General features: G+C 40.4%; 1 protein-coding gene across 2 annotated transcripts in view; it reads left to right on the top strand.

Moving 5' to 3' along the window:
• Positions 1 to 21,890, top strand: part of ranbp10 (RAN binding protein 10) — a 41,537-nt gene that overhangs the window by 4,789 nt on the left and 14,858 nt on the right. For both annotated transcript variants that reach the window (XM_072695426.1, XM_072695427.1), the window contains exons 2-8: positions 9,806 to 9,917; positions 10,564 to 10,616; positions 16,455 to 16,622; positions 16,834 to 16,856; positions 17,154 to 17,338; positions 18,176 to 18,288; positions 19,540 to 19,648. In XM_072695426.1, coding sequence (XP_072551527.1) covers positions 9,806 to 9,917; positions 10,564 to 10,616; positions 16,455 to 16,622; positions 16,834 to 16,856; positions 17,154 to 17,338; positions 18,176 to 18,288; positions 19,540 to 19,648 — 763 coding nt within the window. The remainder of the gene's footprint in view (positions 1 to 9,805; positions 9,918 to 10,563; positions 10,617 to 16,454; positions 16,623 to 16,833; positions 16,857 to 17,153; positions 17,339 to 18,175; positions 18,289 to 19,539; positions 19,649 to 21,890) is intronic.

The raw sequence follows: 21,890 nt of genomic DNA on the forward strand, positions 1-21,890 counted from the left end.
GTTGGTGGGTTTGCTTTGATGGGGTGGGGTGGTATGGTGTGGGTGTCATCAGTTGGACTATGCTGGGTGCCTGCTGTGAGCTGGCTGCACTGTTTACTGTGCAGAGGGGCTTCAGCCTCCTGAAGAACCAATCATGCATGTTCAGTGACATCACCAGATGTGTCGGCTTCCCCCTAGTGTCTCTGCGCGAGTCAGGGAAGCTGTGTTTGCTAACACTGGTACGCCACTCCTCGTCTCCCTATTCTTTTGTTGCCTTCTCATCTATTTCCCCTGTCCTTTCTTCTCTTTCTGCCCGGCTGCTGTTCAAATGTGTTGCTCCATCGGCTACTGCATCATTTGTACCTGCCTTATCCCTGACCTGTGACTATACCCCAACCATTCAGACTAGGCCATACAGCAAAATTAGATGTTTTGACATACCAAATGCACCAACAGAACAGCTGGGCCTCAGTTTATAAAAAAGGGGGGCTGAATGAGCAGACATCCAGTCAGCTTCTTGTTACTATGCAGTTTATGCACTCTCTGCACACTGGTGGTGGTTGTTTTACAGGCTCTGTATAATTGGTTTAAAGCTGTATTATGATGCTTGCAGTTGTTTAGTATTTTCCTAGAAGTGCTGTGGATTTAACAAAAGAACATGTATAGAGGCAAATTGATACAGCAATCATCATGTCATATTGTGCATAGGATGTTTATCTTGTGGCTGACGGAGCCGATGGTGAGCCTAAAAGAAGTAAAGGAGCCGCTTGCCAAAATGTGCTGAAAGATTGGGCTGTGTCCATGGTTGTTTGACTTTGGCGATTAAGGAGGGGAGTTGAATCTGAGGATTCTAAGTAGCTATGACCACGTTTGCACCTTGTAACTTCATGTGACTAATATCTGGCTCATATCCTGCTAAGATTTTTGTCACATGCATTTACACTGGGTAGTCAAATGCATCTCTGGTAGGTCAGATTGAAATCTGATTGCTGGACAGAATGTGCAAGTTCGCTCATTGCGTGGCAATTACTGTTGTACTGTATGTCGGATGCGTCTTGGAGAGACGGATGCACTTACGCTGTTATAAAGTGGCTCAAGTGAGTCGCCGACCACCTCCTGAGGTGGATTGAGTGATTGGATTTGCTTCTGTAGCTTGGCTTTATCCAGATATAATCCTGATACTCAAGACGCATGAGGTGACCAGGTGTTAGCAGGGTCAAAGTGATGCCAGTTATGCTCTCTGGGACTCCTGACCACGGATGGCTGTGGCATCACCAGGGATTGAAAAGTCAATTCATAGCATGTTTAGCTCTGGTCTAAAAACAATTAGTATGGTTAGTGCTTTTTCAGTGCTCTGTCTTTAAATGTGTAGTTTGTGTTAATGTGCAAGAGATCCATTGAATTTTTGGAACTGGTATTGCTGGCCCATATTATGGGAACGCTTTGATTAAAAGCCTTCCCCACAACTACCCACTGTCTTTCTCCTGAATCTGGTTGGTTTTGTGTGCTTTGGGAAGAAGCTTTGTCTTTGTTAGTGTGTGCACATCATGCATGTGGTGCATTTCATTTTGGTGGTTTCCTTTCTGCAGTGGTGTGACTTGGGTGTGTCCTGGTCTAACAGATTTGGTGGGTTCCAGGCCTGTCAGAAGGGGTGCAGTGGATTAAGGCCGTATTCAATTCTGAATAAGTGTGAGCTTTTTTGGATCTGGCTTTTGGGGGGGGTTAATAGGGTCAGTGTTTTTATTAATGATTATCCATTCTGCAGGAGCGAGCAGTTAACAGATTACCTCTCCCAAGAGGAGAGAAATCAGAGGCCTACAGATCAGAATATAAAGCAGGTCTGGTGCAAAACAGATGATCAAATGCTGCATCTTACACAGGATGAGTGTTGTCAGGGTGTCATCTATTCAACAATGACAGGCTATGATTATGCACTGTGGGTGAAAGCTCTGTGTGTGTGAGAGGGAGGGAAAGAGAGAGAGACACATGGCAAGATAGAGAGAATCCATCAGGGTCGTCTTGCTCCTCGTGCTGTTAGATTTTGTGTGTGTGTTTTTGGTGGTATAAATAGAACGGAGTGTGTGAGAGGACGGGGGCAGGAGCAAGCACATATGTGTGCATTTGTATGTGAGGTTGTGTGTGTGTGTGTGAGGGAGAGCTTGGAGGATTTGCACATACAGGGTCGTCTGACTTTACTCTGCTCGTGTGAGTGAGTTATATAAATAGATTTTGTGTGTGCGTGTTGATTTTATTATGAATGTTTGTCTGGGCATGGCAGTGAGGCCTGCTGCGACTTGGTTGTAGAACCGAGGAGGCTAAAATTAGTGGTGATTAATATCATTGCTGTAATCAGAGATGATTTAATAATCGCTTAGTTTATTAGATGTAATGTAATAGACTAGTAACGTATGGCTGTCGGTCTGTTGTATTTCTGCAGTATGTAGAACTTAGGGATGATGCAGTTCGCATATAGCCCTAAAGATTGTACCGTAGCAGTAGATGGCAATGATCTGGAAATTATGGGGTATAACTGACTACTTGAAGGTGTTTTCACACCTATAGTTTGTTTGCTCTGGTCCGAATCAGTCAACAACATGGCATTTGTGCATAGCTGTAGTAACACCTCTGGTTAACACCTGGCTATGGGAGTACACCTCATAGTTTGGTTGGATCGAGGTCACACGTTTTGTTCGTTTGGGACCGATCAGAGACCACGTGTTTTAATAGTCTCTGTAGAATTGTTTTGGCATTTGCATGTGATCACTGTATTCACACCCGCCCAAATAGAAACCGATTTGGAGTTTGGATTTAACCAGACTGAAAAGTGCAGGTGTGGTAACGCCCTAAATGTCAGTTTTGGCCCATGACTATAAATAATAAATGTTTCTACAAAGTGTTTGTGGGCACCCTTGCAGAAGCAGCGTTTTTTAGGTTCTTCCACAACATTTCTATTGGGTTATGGGATGGACTTTGACTTGGTCATACCAATAGTTCTCATGCTTTAACAATGTACTTTGTGACTTGTGTGCTTAGGGTGGTTGTCTTGCTGCTTGACCCACTTACGGTTAAGCTGTAAACTGTTCACAGACAGATACCCTGACATTGTCACAAAGCAGTCCCAAACCGTGATACTGCCACCCCCATGCTTCACATTCGAGATGGGGTTCTTGTGTTGAAAATGTAACCAAATATAATGCCTTATATTCATGCCAAAACGTTTTTGTATTTGTCTGACCACATAGTTCTTCCAGTGGGCTTCTAGCTTATCCATGTTGGTCTTGAACAAACCTCAGGCAGCAGTGTTCTTTTCAGAGAGTATGGCTTGCTCCTTACTGTTCTTGTTTTGGTGTTTAAATATAACAACTATTTAAAGTTTTTTAGTTTATGCATGTATTTGTGCTTTTTAGATGTTTTATGTGGATTTATAGAGTCTGTATGAAACGTGTGAAGCAAGTGTTGCTATCCTATCAAATAGGGTATTTGAGTAACCATAAGAGTTAACAAACAAACCACACTATTTGGGAAGGAAAAGAAATAGCCAAAAGTATATGGAGCTGTACGCATGCTTTTTTTTTGGTTATAGTGCTGGTTTTAAGGGGCGCAAACAGTGATCTTCAGAGATTTAAGCCTATTTCTGGCTTTAACACCTGCTGGTTTAGCAGTAAATATAGACACCCCTATTTTATAAATAACCATGGAATGTTTTGTAGCATTTTTGTAGCACAGACAGGGCTTATAAATATTGCAAATTTCATGTCAGTTGATTACATTAAAAGATAAAGCAGTGTAAAATAGAGTGCAAAACAAGTTTGTAGATATTTCTCTTTATTGCTGATTTTAGTAGACAATAAACATTGTCATGACATTTTTATCTCAAAAGCAACACTTTCCATGTTAACTTTCAACATAAAAAAAAAAGAAAAGAAAAAGGCTCCTGCGCACAATTGGATGCTATGCAATATGCTATTTATATGCTGATGAAAACACTTTGGTAAATCATGATCCTTGAAAGCTGCAATGATCTACAAACTATATGATTAGCCAGTGGTTAATATTGAGCTGGATGTTTGCACAACAGTAGCACAACAAAAATGTTTTGATGAGTAATGGAGGCTTCAGATGATCTTCAGATGAGCTAATAAACGAACACTACAGCGAACAAACTGTTACTCCAGTGGATGTTGATGAGGACTTGTTGTCTAAGGGTCATTGTCCTGGTGCATGTCCCACTTATAGTTGAGCTTCAGTTCACAAACAAATACCCTGACATTCCCAATAATAAATCCATAGGTTCATCAATAAAGGCAAGTCAGCAACCCCCAAACCATTGTACTACCACCCCTATGCTTAACAGTTGGGATTGGGTTTTAATGTTGGCATGTGGTGTTTGGTTTTCACCAAACATAAAAAAAAGACCACAGAGCATTCTTCCAGTAGACCAGTATGACTTGTGTGGTCTTGAGCAAACCTCAGACAGGCAGCAGTGTTCTTTTTAGAGAGTAGTGGCTTCCTCTTTGCTGTCCTACTATGTTCATTGTGCTTGTTCAGTGTTTGTCTAATGGTGGACTCTTGAACATCGAGATTACTTAATGCAAGAGTAGCCTGTAGGTCCGTAGATGTTATGCTGGGGCTGTTTGTGCGATACAATATTTTAATGTATTGTGATAAATTTTCATGATAATATGCTTTTCTTAGCATATCGAGGATACTGTAAGTGCTTAATAAACACTGATCAGCTGCAGGTTTCATTACAAACATTGTAATTAGACAGGTTCATTTGGATGAAGAGCAGCAGATGTTGAGTATAAATCACTGTATGCAGTATGGGAGAGTATCTGAGTAGTAGTTTTTAAGAATCAGTTGCTGCTGATGTTTTTAGTCTGTAGTTACATGTATTGTGATAAATATTGTGTATCACAGAAAAGTCTTTAAATATTGTGATATATTGTTTTTACCATATCACCCAGTCCTAATATCCTGAATGACCACTCTTCAGGAAAGTAACTGATGCTGAATTTCTTCCATTTGAGAGCCTTCCTCCCACTTTGAGAAATGGCCCGGTGAGCATTAATAACTCATTTTCTGAAGTCCTCAGAATCTCTTGTTCAAGAAATGGCTTATTGTCATAAAGCTGTATTGAAGACCAGGTTTTGTTTGTGAAGACCCAGGTTCTTTAAGCAAGGCAGGGCCATGTTAATTCTTTATTTTTAAACAACAGACCTCAATAACCCCAAAGAACACATGCTCATAAAGAATCACATACTTTTCCTTCCATAAATGTAATGCCATTAAAAATTGTTTCCTTCTTTCATGCATCAAAAAGTTGCCAAGTCTACGCCCATTTATCTGGTGCACACCAGCATTTTAGCTGAACTCTGTTGCATTTGAAGTATAAACGAAAGACACACCAAAAATATGTTAAAGGGTCTTCTTAGCAAACCTACCTTAGAACATGCAGAATAGAGTAGAGCATGACCAAAAGTGGACATGTTTGATCAGCTGTTTGAGAGCTCTGATTTCTTTCTGCTTTGTGTCGTAGGAAAACCACAAGGACCTCTTGTGACTTGATGTTCTGCAATACCGTAAGATGTACACAGGTTTTGTAGGGTATCAGAGTTCATGCTGCTTTTGTTGGAGTAACTGTCTCTACTGCTCAGGAAAGGCTTTCTACTAGATTTTGACACATTGCTGTGAGCATTTGATTGTATTCAGAAGTGTATTAGTGTATTAGGAAGTGTATTAGGGAGGTCAGAATATTGGATGATCACCACCCCAACCCACCCCAAAAGTATTAGATGGAGCACAGTCATTCCAGAGAACACAGTTCCACTGCTTCACAGCTCAATGCTGGTGGGCTTTATACCCCTCTAACTAGAAACATGCTGTGTTGCCAAAAAACCTCAAGAATAGTTACATGCATTTATTGTAGATGGGTATGAAAGTGTTTGTTTTTACCACCTCTTAACCGCTAGAGGTTGTGTTCCTTGAATCTTGACTGACACCCCTTTAACATCAGCTAGACTAGTTCACATCTAGCTAACCTCAACTAGAGTAGTTTACTTAGTAGTTTGGGCAGTGGTGGCTCATCGGTTAGAGCGCCAGGCTATCAATAACAGGGTTGTGGGTTCGATTCCCGGACTTGGCAAGCTGCCACTTTTGGGCCCTTGAGCAAGGCCCTTTCCCCTTTCTGCTCCCCAGGCGCTGGAGTTGGCAGCCCACCGCTCTGGGTGTGTGTGTACTCACTGCCCCTAGTTCACGTGTGTGTGTGTGTGTGTGTGTGTGTGTGTGTGTGTGTGTGTGTGTGTGTGTGTGTGTGTGTGTGTGCACTACCACAGATGGGTTAAATGCAGAGGACACATTTCGCTGTACAGTGACAAATACATGCACCTTTACCTTTTACCTTACTTTTAGCTAACAACCTAGAGTGGCTAATGCCTAGCTAACATCAACTTAAATAGATAACGTCAGCTGGTATTGTCAACATCCAGCTAGTTGATGTTCTCAGCCTTCTCAGTCTTCTCATGTCCCCAGGTGGTTTTAATATTATGGCTGATGGTCTATTTGCAGTTTAGAGCGCTCACACTTGAAACCTGTTAAAAAGCCTGCTAGCTTAGACATTTACACATCACAATTTCTTTTATATCTAATTGCATGCTGTACTGTGCGTTTGGTGGTTGTTCTGAGTGACTGCAGAGGTAGCGCCTTCATTGCACTTCATGGGAATTCTTTTAATGTATTATTTATCATTATTTGTCATCCCTGCGTAGCTTTTTGGCCTTATGCTTGCGTGCTCATGTGCACGCACCACGCAGGCCTTAAGGTGTCTTGTTGGCAACCGGCATGTGGGGTCAAGTTACCATCCTGAGGCACACACACTCTGAGCACACATGGACAAAGATTCACTTATACACATCTTATCCAGGTCAGACCCAAAGGAGCAAAGGTTTCCATAGCACATAAATAGAAGTTCCTTATAGCCTGGATTTTTAGGCACTGCTAAATAATGTGAGCAAATGAACGATTGACTGATGGGGGTGGGGGATGGGGTTGACTGTTAGGCTTACTGTTCCCTGAACCGTACACCCTTGCCCCCCCCCAAGCTAACCAACACCAGGGCCCATCTCGGTATTGCCAATCTCAGAGTAGCAGAGCAGTCTTGGGTCATGTGCTGATCGTGTCCATGTAGGCCTTATCGTGTTCACTAGGATATGGGGCTTTAAGCTGATCCAGGATCAGCCCAGCGGGTCTAAGAAATTGGATACAAGCCTTGCCATTCTGACCAGTGCTAGCACCCTTCAGTACACTGGATATAAGATTAGCACCTGAGTACTTAAATGAGGGCCTTATAAAAAGAAAGGGTAGGGAGGGTGAAATTTCAGTGAGCTGGATCTGTTAGCACGTTATGGTGTGGTTAAGGTAAAAAGAAAGGTAAAAAAAAAAATATTATTTTATAAGGGAATTATAACTGTGTTTAAGTAAAAAAAAAAAAAAAAAAAAAAAAAACTTTTAAGCTATGCCCACAAATACCTCAACCAGTCCCAGGCGATCCCAGACAGTTTGGGGGTTGAAATTTATTTTAGTTGAGTTTACTGTAAATTTATGCAGAAATATATATAGAAATAAAAATGTTTTTTTAGCTGTTATTCTTTTTTATTTCAGTATTTTGGAAAATAAATGTACAAAGTAATACAGTCCTATCAGAAATATCATGACCACCCCTGGTTTGGAAAGAACTCTGCCCTTTATATTAGCTCCATGTAATATATAGGCACTTTGTACTTATATAATTCCAGACTGTAGTCCCTCTGTTTCTCCGCATATTTTGTTAACCTCTTTTCATCCTGTTCTTTAATAGCCAGGACCCCACAGGACCACCACAGAGCAGGTATTATTTGGGTGGTGGGTCATTCTCAGCACTGCAGTGACACTGACCTGGTGATGTGGTGTTAGTGTGTGTTGTGCTGGTACGAGTGGAATAGAGACTGCAGTGAAGCTGTAGCATCACTGCTGGACTGCGAGTAGTCCACCAACCAGCTATATTCAACCAACAGCATCCTGTGGGCAGTGTCCTCTGGGCACTGATAATGGAGTAGAGGATGACCAAACTGTGCAGCAAGTCTCTGACTGTACATCTACAAAGTGGACCAACTAGATATGAGTGTCAAATAGATTGGACAGTGAGTGGGGTCCTGACCACTGAAAAATAGGATGAAAGGAGGTTAACAAAGTACACAGAGAAACAGATCATCTGCAGTCTGTAATTATAGAACTACAAAGTGTGTGTGTGTGTGTGTGTGTGTGTGTGTGTGTGTGTTTATGTTTATATAAATGTAAACTCTGTTCTGATTGGCTGGTTTACAACAAGGTGCCATGACAACTCACATACGCTGCCTAGCATAGCACATCATGGCTTTGTAGCACTGCAACAAGAACACTGTGATGCACATATAGGCCTCAGGAAAGCCGCAGTCATGTGGCCTGGTTCACAAAGCAACCTATTTTTCGATATCTTAACGGAGTCTGGCAGTGATGTGCTGCTCTTTAGTGTTACTGATGCAAAATCCTGGCAGACATTGTCTCCAAGTAACAAAAACACCATGTTTTCCTAAAGTGGTTGTTTGCGTTTTGTCGTGTTGCCAGCTTTAACCAGGGGTAACGGGGCTTTTACAGGTGGGCTGGGTGTGTGTTAAGTCACAGTATTTGAGGTTTTGGAATTTGGCCCATTTTACAGCCTTGTTTTGCTTATGTGCAATTTTTTTATGCTTTTGAGACAAAGGGGTTTGAGCGGTATGTCACTTATACACTTAATTCCCATTATTAAATTCAGTTCAGTTCAGGAAGTGAATACAGTTTTCAGCTTTAGGCTGCATTAGAAGCCCCAGTGATGAAGTAAACCTCAGACATCATCGACATGCCTTGGGTGATTGACTACATTCAGGGCAAAAGAAAATTGGAAATTAGATTTTGGAATTTTTTGGACAAATTCATTGGACAAATTGTTGCTGTATGTGCGATTCTTGAGTTTATAGAAACTGTGACTCTGAGTAGGAGACAGTGTTGTCTCCCACTCAGAGTGAGTGGGAGACAACACCACCATTTAATTATCATTTAAATCTTCTCAGTGTATGATGAGGAAGGACTGACGTATATTATTCATCTCACAATGAAATGCTTGATGTTGGTGCAGTGGTTACAGTACTAAACTGAATGTATCCATTATGACCATTTGTGGTTTGGTTGTGATTGTGGCAGCTCATTTCACAATAGTGATTAATACTGTACACTCTTTAGGCAAGCATGTTGCACCACTGTGCTGTTATTATGTCTGTATGTGTGTGTTGGATTGCAAAATGATACAAGTCTATTTCCAGGTCCAGGTTCTAGGCTTGGTCTCCTGTGAGTTTACCTCCCTCACACACATCACAGGATAGTTAGTGGTGTGATTTCCAAATCGTGCAGATATAACGAGGTCATGTGTATCCAATTCTGTGGAAGAATGCTGGTCCAGATCCTGTGTTTGTCCTTCATATGTAAATGAGTGAGGGAATGACTAGGAGTGTTCTTACTCTGTACAGAAGCAGGCACGGATGCTGATGGACTTCATTGTAATATTCAATTGTTTGTGAGATGCAGTGTTCTGAGCTGTAGTTCCTTCGTTTGTGTGTGTGTGTTGTGTGTCTAGGGTTTTTTATTTTTTTTAAACTAACTACTATAATAGCTAAATAAAATGAAATGGTGGTGAAATGTGAGATACACATATGGCCCCTTGTTTTAGAAGCCTGTGGTCAGTGACTCATTGTCCTCTTCTTGTCCACTACATTTCCAGGCCACGGCAAGAACCACAAAGATGCAGCATCTGTGAGAGCTACCCACCCTATCCCTGCGGCCTGCGGCATCTACTACTTTGAAGTGAAGATCGTCAGCAAAGGCCGGGATGGGTAAGTGTTGTGTTGTGGGACTGGAATTGTTGTTGTTGTGTCTGAGGAACTGGTGGGTGAGAATGAGCAGCAGATTTGAACTCCGCAGAAACTTACTAGCAGCTTTGAGGTAAGCTAGCCCTACTTGTTGAGACTGGAAACGGCTAATCCAATTCTACATGTCTGCAGACTGGGAACTGCTGTCGTAGAAACTGCCCATGGCATTGCCCATAGCATTGTCTGAATGAGAGGTACGAACAAGCAGTGGGCGCATGTTTTTTCAATAAAAGAAGAAAGAACTGATTAGGAAGAATCTGTCCAATGATTAGCCTAGATATTTGGACTAGAGCTTGAAATATCTGCCCAGATGCGCCAACGCTATTCCTGGTCTGATTTTGGTCAGCCTCTGTCATGATTTCTTAGATATTTGTCATCTTTAATTTCACATTAAGATTTCTCATAATCCATCTTCCAACTTAAGTAGTGTTCTTAGTCTGTATTTGAGTATAGAGCAAACATTAGAATCCAATTCCTGGAAGTGCTGATTGTAGTTTGATGGTGCAGTATTTTCCAGAGATGATTCCACTGTATGATTATTCTGCTTCTGATCCATACTGGAATCCTAATGGCATTAACCTTTGTTCTCCTTTTTCACTGTTGTTTATAGGTACATGGGGATTGGACTGTCTGCCCAGGGGGTCAACATGAACAGACTACCGGGTGAGTTATTTGGAGGGAGGTATATGTGTGGTGAGGGGTGGATTGAGCACTGTGCTTCTCAGGGAATCATTTGGTAAACATGACTCCTGATCTGTAATGAACAGGTGGAGTTTGGACTGAGCAGCACTGATCAGTTAGGTGTGTGTGTGTGTGTGTGTTTGTGACATAGGCCGAAATACATTTTTGGATAGGCCATCTAGGTAGTCCCAGTAGTGATTTTCAAAAGGGGTTAAATTAAAGAGGACCAACTTCTTTAGTTTTAAGCTATATTGCCTTACCATATAAAAAAAACAAACTAGGAATAGGGTCAAAAGCAAAAGTTTGGGCACCCTGCATGGTCAGTATGTCAAAACACCCCCTTTTGGCAAGTATGACAGCTTATAAATGCTTCTTGCAGCGAGTCTTTCAAGTTTTTTTGTTTTTCTTTTTTTCAAAAGGCTTTTAGTTATGTGAGATTCTCCGCCTGTCTTGCTTCCCTGCTCTTTTAAGGTCTATCCGCAGATTTCATTTTCAGTCCTGTTCAAGCTGGAAGGATTGTGAGGGCTGTGGCAAAACCTTCAGCATGAGATTTTGAAGTAGTCCATTGTGCATTTTAAGGTGTGTTTAGTATGATTATCCTGTTGTGGAAGACCTCCTTCCATCTTCACTGTTTTACAGACAGTGTGATGTTTGCTTCCATACTTTACAGGTATTTAACTGAATCCATTCTTTCCTCTACCACTGAAATACTCCCTGCACTAATGGCTTTAACACAAGCCAAAGCATGATCAATCCACAGTTGGAGGGGTGGTGTTTTAATGAAATTGAATGAAACCTTTTTCTCCAAACATACCATTTCCACATTGCGGCCAAAAAAGTTATATTTTAAGACTATATTTTAATACTTGTCATATTTGGTCATATTTGTACAGGTGTCACTGCACAGTACAACTTCAGAGTCTGCTTGTGAACAAGTCATAGCCCTAAAAAGCAGATTACAAAGTTATATTCTCTCTCTCTCTCTCTCTCTCTCTCTCTCTCTCTCTCTCTCTCTCTCTCTCTCTCTCTCTCTCTCTCTCTCTCTCGTATTGGTATTGTTTGGATTTGTGTGAAATGCAGAATTCACATAAACTAAACCAACTTTTGAATTAGCATAAAGCCGCTCACAACATGCACAACTGTTGCCTAACGAAGATGGCATAATAAATTGGACTACAAAGTCATGGAAACACAAATTAACTTAAAAACTAAAGCCATAAATCAGTCAGTCATAAAGGTTAAATCATGCTTTTTCTAATTTGCCTTTGGTTTCTGGAATGTGGATAAAATTACAAGGCTGATATTTGCCTGTTATTCTCCTCCTCCTGCGTTCTGTGGTGCACCATTTAAGGTGGAATGGAAAATTCTAATAAAAAAAACTGGCAAATAACTTTGCTTTAATCTTAAACAGCACACTACTTTGTCAGGGATGGGATTCCTCTCTTGCAGGTAAATCTTTTGCCTTGCTGAAGCTGAAATTTGTGTGTTAACTAGTGTGGAACACCTGTTGCAATGGCAGACAGAGGCAGTTGCTAAACAGTGAAAAAAATAAGAGACAAATTAGCATTGGTGAATTGGACACCGTACTAAAATGAAAAAAAAAAGAAAAAGAAACTATCCCTGTTTGATTGGGTATGTCTGTGACCAATCATGATGGCCCTGTGTGTATTCACAATTAAGTTCTTAGTCTTAATCAGTTGTTATGAATGATTGGTTGTTTGATTGTTAATTAAGTGAGACGGTCAGATAGATCTTTGCAGAGTCCTTATTGTTCACACTTCCACCTGCTTCCTGAAAGGCCTACTTGGATTTCAGTTGTATAATTTGTTTGAGGTTTGGCACCACTTGCACACCAGCACAATTTCTTTGCTGTCCCTCTGTCCTCAGCCTCACCCACCCCTTTTCACCGATGCTGTCCGTCCCTTTCCTACAGTTTCCTACTCTCTGCAGCTCTGAGCATGCCTGAACATGCCCTGGAAAAGGCCATCAGCAAACAATAACCTTAAACATCTCTCCCAAAATCCCAAAATGCTTCTTTGAAAAGGGATGTCAAGTGGACAATTTTTTTTTCTCCCCCCCTCAACATGTTCCTGGCTGAAAATGTGTGCTACGTCATGGGACGTTCTTGTTTTAGTCCTGAGGAACGTTTGTGCTGTAGAAGGAGGCATGAATAGGCTTTATTTGATTGGTTTGGATTAAGTAGTTGATTGGATTGGCTGTAATTAAAGATTGATGTGGATTAATGTTTACTGTAGAAAATTGAATGGTGGGATTGGTGTATTGTGGGCTAATGTGAGCGCTGTTTCTAATATCTAGTTGTGTTTAGTATGAAGTTATAAACATGCTGAAGCTGTTTTCGTGATGACATATAAGATGTTGTGTCTAAGAAGCAGTGCTGGATAATGTATTGTATACTGGTATTGGTCCAGCACAGCAGTATAGATTTTTAACAGAATTCATAGTAGCATTGAGCCAATAATTAATGTTATCAGTGTTTTAATTTAAATGATTGCAACTTGTTATTGTTCTCGTTTAAATGCCACATTTATGGTGTCTGCCTTCAAAATATATACAGTAGACACACCGAATGAGCTATGCAAACAGAACCTAACCAATGAACTACACACACGGCACATATTTTGAACACCATTTGGACAAATTAAAACAAGAAGGTTTATATAATCAAGACAGGTGCCAGCGTGTCAGCTTTGGCTTCCAACCAAACGAATGTGAAGAACTACTGGATGTTAAGTGTTGCAGATTGTAGTAGTTATGTTAAAATATGCAGTGAAATAAGATGGCACACTCTTTTAACAAAGGGGTCTTTTGTAAGAGGAAATTATTCTATGTGGATGTTTCAGTGGAGCTTTGTGCTTTGGATTATTGCCCCAGCGGATTTTTGCACCAGTGGATTTTTGTACTGTATATAAAACCTATTGTTAGTGTATCCCAGTTGGTAAGCACATAGTAATTTTATTGCTATTAAGAAGAATGTAGGCTACAGGTTAAAGCTGTGGTATTTTGTAACTGAATTGGATTCACCATAATATAATTTATTATTATTATGATTATTATGATATATATGATTTACAAGCTATATGACTCAGGCAGGGCTAAACTAGCTCAGGATTTGGAACACAGCCACTATTGCTCTTACGGGTGATTACTAGACATCACTAGGTAACGACAGCTATGTCAGAGTTACAGGTCATTATGTAGATGAACAGTGGCGACTTGATTCACGTGCTTTAACGGTCATGAAAACAGAGGAGAGGCATCATGCTGCAACCTGTGCCAAACATTTTATGGATGTGGCGAAGTAAAGTGAGCACCCTAAGAACAGAAAGTGCAAAGAATATGATTGCAGCAACGAGCCGCCTACCTAGTATGTGAGTGAATAAAACCCCCTTACAGTTTTCTTTTGTCCCAGCAGCTTTTCACATAAGTACATTTAGCATAAAATGCATTCCCCATTTTAACTGTTTTGAACTATTTTAACATTTCACTTAAACATCCTTATTTTCTATAGCATTTACACAGATTACAAAGAAAATTGTGATAATCATGATGAAATATATCAAATTCTGAGATTAATCGTGATGTAGTAGATCGTTTATGTAGTATTGCTTTTCACCATCCTTTCATATTCCTATAGCAATGCTATATGTAAATTATTAATTCACACCTGTTTTATTTGAATCTCTCTTTCTCTGTGGCTGTAATTTAGCACCACGCTGTGAAGCATATAAACAACTCCTATGAGCTAGCCAAGCTAAAGTACAGGCTTTAAACAGTGAGGTTGCTTGAGGTTGTACATCTAAAGATCCCCAAGGAAGCAATGAGAGAAGTTTCAGTCTGCATTCTAATAGGTGCAGTCCTACGTTAAGGACAAAATATGTATGTATTTGGGCTGGGCAACCTCATATGGCTCAGAGAGCGTAGAATTATATTGAATTTTTTGCGATTATGTCTGTTCGCCAGGTATTTTTAAGCAAGCGTTAGAACTATTAGGTTGTTCCCTGCTGCCCCGTTCCATCACCACTCCTGACCAAATACATGGCACGGCCAGGCTCCTCTGTCTATTCAGCTGGCCCCAGCCTGTGATTCCATCACCTGGCTATTGACTTCTCCATGACGCTTGAGGCCTTTGGAATGCTTTGGAGTCATCCAGCCAATTCCACACACACCTGCTGACTACAACTCCACAGTACAATTCAGCCTGTGCCGCTGGTCTTTGTTTCAGGGGGTTTGGAATATGATGGAAATGGAAATGTGCTCATGTAGGCTAGGTTTTTTTTTTCTATTGTATTTTGATCTTGGCCTGAGGCAGCTTTCTAGTATAGGCACCAGTGTAGTACTTTTATTTGAGTGAGATGCCTTAGCTGCACCTAGATTTGTCTGTTTAGTTTTAATTGTACCCAGTGGTTCTGGTAATTGTGTGTTTTTAAATAAAAAGTGGTGATGTATGATTTGACACTGCTGTTGCTGAGGAAGAGCGGTGATGTCACCTGTGTGTGTCTGTTAGGGTTTGTGTATGTGTGTGTGAGTGGAGCATAATGGTTTTACGCGCCCTGTTGACCTCTGCGTCTCTGATCCCATAGTGGAGCCCTGCCCATTTCATTAGCATGGAGGGAACAGTGAACGCGGCTTTAGGAGCAATATCCCGGTCAGTGCTGCTCTGCAGATTAATCTAATACCTCACAGTTCACACACGACCTACTTTCCACCCCCCCACTCGATTTGACTTTTTTACTCCTTGTTCTTGGTACGTGTCGGTCCAGTCAGTCTCTCTGCGTTGCTGAGACATTGGTAGAACTTGTGCCCAGTAATGCCAGATCATTAACACACTACCATATGCAGTGCCTAGGACTGGCATGCACAGGTTGCATTGGGATTCGCAGTGTCTGCGGTGCACAGTAAGTGTTGCCGGGAGTTGAGTGACTCATTACAGCTCAGTCTGACCTGATATGTAGTCTGAGGCCCCTTTCTGGCCGGGTTAGGCATTGCATGTTTTGCTGAACAGCTGAAGTGAGTGCATAGGGGGAAGAAAGAATGTTGGTGCTGGCTCATCAAGGCTGTTTATATCTTGGATTGACGGGCATTTTTGGTGATCGGATCATGTTCAGATTTCACTTGACCACATGAAAATCCAGGTGTAAACAAACCGAGGACGTAGTGTGATTGGATTACCACTTTCAGAGGGGGTCAGAGATGCTTCACTGTAGTTTTGGTGATGAGTGATTGAGACCATTATGATCGGATTACGGTTGGATCACTTTAAAACACATTCATAGATGATCGACCATAGCTGGCAGTATGTGAGAGCGTGTTCCCTTGCAGTTGAAGCACTCATTCACATTTTCTGAGCCATGCCTGGAATGTTCGACCATTTTTTTTTTTTTTTTTCCCCTCAGTTTCTCAGAACAGTTTACGTTCACATGAAGCTGGACCATTTTGAAGGAAGTAAACGGGAAATGTACATTATGGACATTTTTTTATGTGAAAGAGTATCTTAACGCTGGCGGCACCTTTTAGTAAAGAGTGGAAAAGGCGCCTGGCCAAAGTAGATTCAGATAGTATTCAGATAAGTGCATGTTAATGCCAGGTGTAAACAGCCTCATCCATGTCTGGATCCAAAAAGCTGTGCAGAATTGGCTCTTTAGAGTTGTTCCAGATCCAGCTTCCTTTTTCACATCCTTAACTTTTCCAATTACCTGGAATAAATAGCTAAAGTGCTCTGATGTCACAATTACAGGACAGCAGCAGATTAAAGTGATTTATTCGTAATTACAGCCTTCACTTGTTTTTCTGTTCTTTCAGGCTGGGACAAGCACTCCTACGGTTACCACGGTGACGATGGACACTCCTTTTGCTCCTCAGGGACCGGCCAACCGTACGGCCCGACCTTCACAACGGGCGACGTGATTGGCTGTTGCGTGAACCTCATCAATAACACATGCTTCTACACCAAGAACGGGCACAGTTTAGGTAAAATAAAAACCCTGCCTGTCTGGCCTAGGCTTCCAATGAAAACATTGGAACACTACCTGTGACTAAACGCTTAGTCAAAAATGCAATGCCTCAAGTGTTAAGCCTGTCAAACTTGTTTTACGAAACCAGTCAGAATGTTCAAATAGCTACACAGCAGTTCATTATGTTTTACATGAGCTGATGTTTGTCTGCCTCTTTTCTCTTCCAGGTGTGGCATTCACAGACCTCCCAGTAAGTGAAGAGTAAAGCACTGACTCACATGCCATATGCACACACACACACGTAATGGTGTCTCTTTATCTTGTCATACCTTTTGGAATGCATTTTTGTCCAGGTTAAGAGGGTGCTAATGCGCTTGGCTGAGCTTTCAGCTTGTAGTGTATGATTAATGAAGCAGCCTCATCAGCTGATGCTTTGCCAGTTGAGGCGATTTGGATGAAGGTCTTGTGCAGTGACTCGATGACGGAGCAGGATAGCGACACCATGAAGATGCAGGCAGCGCTCCTCATATCTCCTTTTTCTCCCCAGCCAAACTTGTATCCCACAGTAGGGCTACAGACTCCTGGAGAAATTGTGGACGCTAATTTTGGCCAGCAGCCGTTTGTGTTCGACATCGAGGACTATATGAGTGAGTGGAGGGCGAAGATCCACGGCATGATCGCTCGCTTCCCTATCGGAGAGAGGCTGGGCGAGTGGCAGACAGTGCTGCAGAAGTGAGAAGCCAGTTTCACAAACACCCTTGACCTGACAGACGTAAAGATTAGCCGCCATTATTTTATCTAAAATGCTTTATTTGTTTATTTCTTTAAGTTGTATGATTACTTTAATATATGAAAACACACTGATTGGTCAGGATTAGAGCCTGAACAATGACATACGCCAAAATTCACTCTTGGTAGTTTGTTTCCTGACAACACAAGGCTAAACTAATAAAGTGGAGCTACAGAGGAAGCCAAAATTAAACTCTGGGTGAAAATTCTGGGTATCTGTTTTTTTTTTTTTAGTAATATATTATTTGTATTATTTAAGAATGTTTTAAAGAATTATTTAAAGGTTGTGCTTCTTATTTAAGTGTAAGAAGTGTGATGATGGAAAACAAAGTATTTTAAAGTATATAATGTTTTGCAGAAGTATTCAACCTTCTCTGAAGTACATTGCAAACAGCCTTTTTTTTTGTTTACAAGTTAATAATTAAGTTAATAGTTAATAATAATATTTTCTTACATTAAAAAACTATGCTGCTTTAAATAAGTTAAAAGATTTAAATATGGCACATCACCCAAGGTGTCACTTTTAATTCACACAGAGCTAATAACTTATACTTTTTCATGGCACTGTCAATATAAATTTATATAAATTTTTAACCCCCTAAGCTTGACATCTTTGTTGGCCATAAACATTGTGTTTGTCAGGCCCTAGTCTGGATGCTCCTAGCGATGCTCCCTTTTTGCAATAGCAATTCTGTAAAGGCAGGTCTGCTAAGTTGTAAACCTGTTGAATGTATGGTTTTTTTTTATTATTGTTATAACTGTGTGTGATGTACTCTTTAGTATGGTGTCCAGCTACCTGGTGCATCATGGCTACTGCGCCACTGCCATGGCCTTTGCCCGAGCCACAGAGACCATGATCCAAGAGGACCAGACCTCCATAAAGAACAGACAGAGTGAGAATCAATGCACACACCAACCATTCATCATCTGATCCCACAGTGTTTAGAATTCCAATTTGGGAGTCAGAGAGGTGTGTGTGTGTATGTGTGTATGTGTGTGTGTGTGTGTGTGTGTGTGTGTGTGTGTGTGTGTGTGTGTGTGTGTGTGTGTGTGTGTGTATATATGTGTATATGTATATATATGTGTATATGTATATGTATATATATGTGTATATGTATGTATATATATATATATATATATATATATATATATATATATATATATATATATATATATATATATATATATATATAATAGGTATATTATATATTGTAGGTTAAGAAACCCATTCAAAGACTATAAAATGCTGGTTGCAAGACAGTGATTTACCACACTGACTCAAAGGACAGTCTGGGAAAACTGTACCCTACAGTACCCAGTATGTGACATTTCTCCTGTCATGAATTAAGCATGGCATCTAGGCTTAGTTGAGTTTTCTGAAATAAACAGATATTAAGAAATGCTTATATTTTAAGTAGAATTTTCGAAATAATAGTTTTTTAGTCTGAACTTAAGACAAGCAATGTGCCCCTGAATCCCTGACCAATCTCTTCCAAGAGTACTTAAGCAATTACTTAGGAGTAATGTGTCTCTAGGTATTCATACTGGCTTTTGTATTTGGGAGCATTTAGGTTGAGGTGTCTTTTGGATTCTAGTCTATACAATCTAGCTAAAGATAATTTTGAAGTAAACGGAAACACACTTTTGTAAGTCACTCTAGATCAGAGCATCTGCAAAATTCCTTAAATGTAAATGTAGATCACCATCACAATGCACTAACCTTATTAATACCATTCTTTTATACACAATATTAGTGCTCTTGTGAAACTTGAGTCTCTGTTTGTCCTTTGACTACAGAGAGCCTGGGGACAGGCATATAATCACAGCCATGATGGACAAATAAGTATTGTTGTGTTTTTCCCTGCAAAGAAATTGGTAGCTGTAGCTATTTTAACATTTTTGACAGTTTGTTCTTTTAATCTATGGAATTATGTTTGGCACTACTTCTGAATCTTTTTCAGAAAATGGTTAAGAGACAGGAGCCTGTTGCGTCCAACTTTTTCCTTTTTGTGTATGTAAAACGTGTGTTATAATACAAAAATAGACATAAAGGTGGAGCTCATATCTTTTTTTTTTTTAGTTTATCTTTTCTAAGTATGGCTTTTGTCACCAATAACCCATGGCTGGTGTATGTGTATGTGCAGGAATACAGAAGCTGGTCTTGGCAGGTCGTGTCGGAGAGGCCATCGAAGCCACACAGCAGCTGTACCCCGGGCTCCTAGAACGCAACCCCAATTTACTCTTCATGTTGAAGTGAGTAAAGTGTACAGGAGCACACAGGCACATGCACACACACAGCACAGATTTGCCCCAACTAAGTGAGTCACTCCATAAGAACTAAATGGAATAGTTAAAAGGAACATGTGAATGTCGCTAACAGCCATTAGAAGTCATGAAAAACTATTGGCATCATTCAATTTGCATGTTACTAGATGTGTGGACTACTTATTGTCATTCCGTTTTAGTAACATTAGCATTTATGGCCTAGCCAGTCCTTCAAGCAAAGGTTTTTGCAGGTTCTATTCAACAGAGTAGCGCTCCAGAGCTTAAGTGCATGCAGAAAGTGATAGCAGAAACTACTATAAATTGTTTGATATCTGCTGTGTAATATTCAGTATCCAGTATAAACTATGCCGTATCCGATTGTTTTAGTACTTCGTATAGATTGTTAAGGATCTGTTATAAATCATTCTGTATCCACTATGAATTATTCAGTAACTTATTTTTTTTTTTTTCAGTAATTACTATTAAGTACTCAGCACAGACTATGAATTCTTCAGTATGCAATATGTAAATAGTACAATTCTACAAAAAAGTCCTGCAGTTAGTCTCTTTCTTCTTCTGGCTCTGCTGCTGGCATCATTTTTAATCAACTTTGCTTGAGAAAGCTGCCAGCGCTCATCGGCATTACTCTCACACTGCGACACAGAACTTTTGAGAACCTTGGAACGCTCTGTGCATTCCAAAGACATCCAAAGACATTTGATTATATTAACTAGAGACAAACATGAAGGTACAATCCGAAAAACAGTCAGAGAGATCCATGTGTTTCCTGCCAGGTTTTCCTTTCTAGAGAAACAGCAGTTGTTTTGTTGCATGCTCCTGTGACCAAAGCTATGGCAGGGTGAACCACCGGTCATCATTGCTTTAGAGTGTACTACTCCTGATGTGATTAGTCAGGCCTGTTGCTGGGCAGATGGTCATGAGGAATAGTTGAAGATGGACCCTGTTTTCACACATATCCGAGCTTCAAGTTTGGTTTGCCTGAACCACTGTGTCAGTATTTCAGCAAACTAACTTGAGAGTAATTTTGTAGAACATTAACTACTTATTCATAAAAGCGTTCATGTCTCTCAGACTCTAGACTCTGACAGCTCTGCCTTTCAGCACTATTAGTGTGTGTTTTTCATTTCTTTTCAATGATTTGAACTTTACTCACCATCAGAACACAGTTCGGTCATGAGTGTTGGTTTTGAATGACAGCTCGTCTACCTAAACTCAGTTCTGTAACTTCGTTATTCATTTTTTTCTTTGCAACATCCTAGACATAGTCAGACTATAAAGCTATAAACAAAGCAGAGGTGACCATATTGGTGAAAACATGTAACACCAGACTTGTTGGGATTGCATTATAGTGTAGATAGCTTTTTTTTTTTAAATAGAAACCGATTGTCTGACTGATTGCAGAGTGGCAGGCATTATTACTATTGACATAATATCTGTTAGATGACCTGGTAGAATAGGTGGAAGTAATGTAATGATTGGCTGTCTAGTTGGTGTTAGCCGACAGCAGAATAACTGTTTAACATCAGCAGCCTAAACAAGGCTATACTCGCAGACTTTTCCCCCAAATTCATCTGACACCTATACTAACTTGGGCCTGAACGAAAAATTACTTGCTGATAATCTTGGCTCAAATTGATGTATTACAGAGCCACATCAGTGTTAGTAAAAAATCTCAGCAGTAACTCTCCATTAGTTCAGGACATTTTTGGTCATGACCTTACCAGAACTCAAACTTGCAGTCTTTCCATGATTAGGTAAAACCTTAGACACATGCCACTGGTAATTCAAAGGCACTCTCTGTTTAACTGCAGTATACGCTGAACTGGTAAATCTGAATCATGCTTGGTAGGGGAAGAGCAGGGCACACCCTACTACTTTTTGGTTTCTGCTAAATAATTTTAGAAGTGCAGTCTTATGCAATGTTTGGCCAAAGTGGCATATTTTGTGAAAATGAGTAAACAAATCCTCTGCAGGATACAAACTTAAATATGACATTTTCTGCATATTTTAGACACGGTTCCTGTGTATTTTCAACACCGCATATTTGAAAGTACCTTTTTCTTTTACAGTGTGTTGAACAAATAAACAGTAATTCAACTTTAGAATGTGCAGAAGTGTTCTGTGTTCCCTTTTATTGACGATACATGTAATTTGACCAAACCTTCTGCATAGGACTGTAATTATTTGAATAAGGTCAATCCTATTTTTG

Source organism: Salminus brasiliensis, chromosome 13 (genome assembly GCF_030463535.1).
Source record: "Salminus brasiliensis chromosome 13, fSalBra1.hap2, whole genome shotgun sequence".
NCBI classification, from domain to species: Eukaryota; Metazoa; Chordata; class Actinopteri; order Characiformes; family Bryconidae; genus Salminus; species Salminus brasiliensis.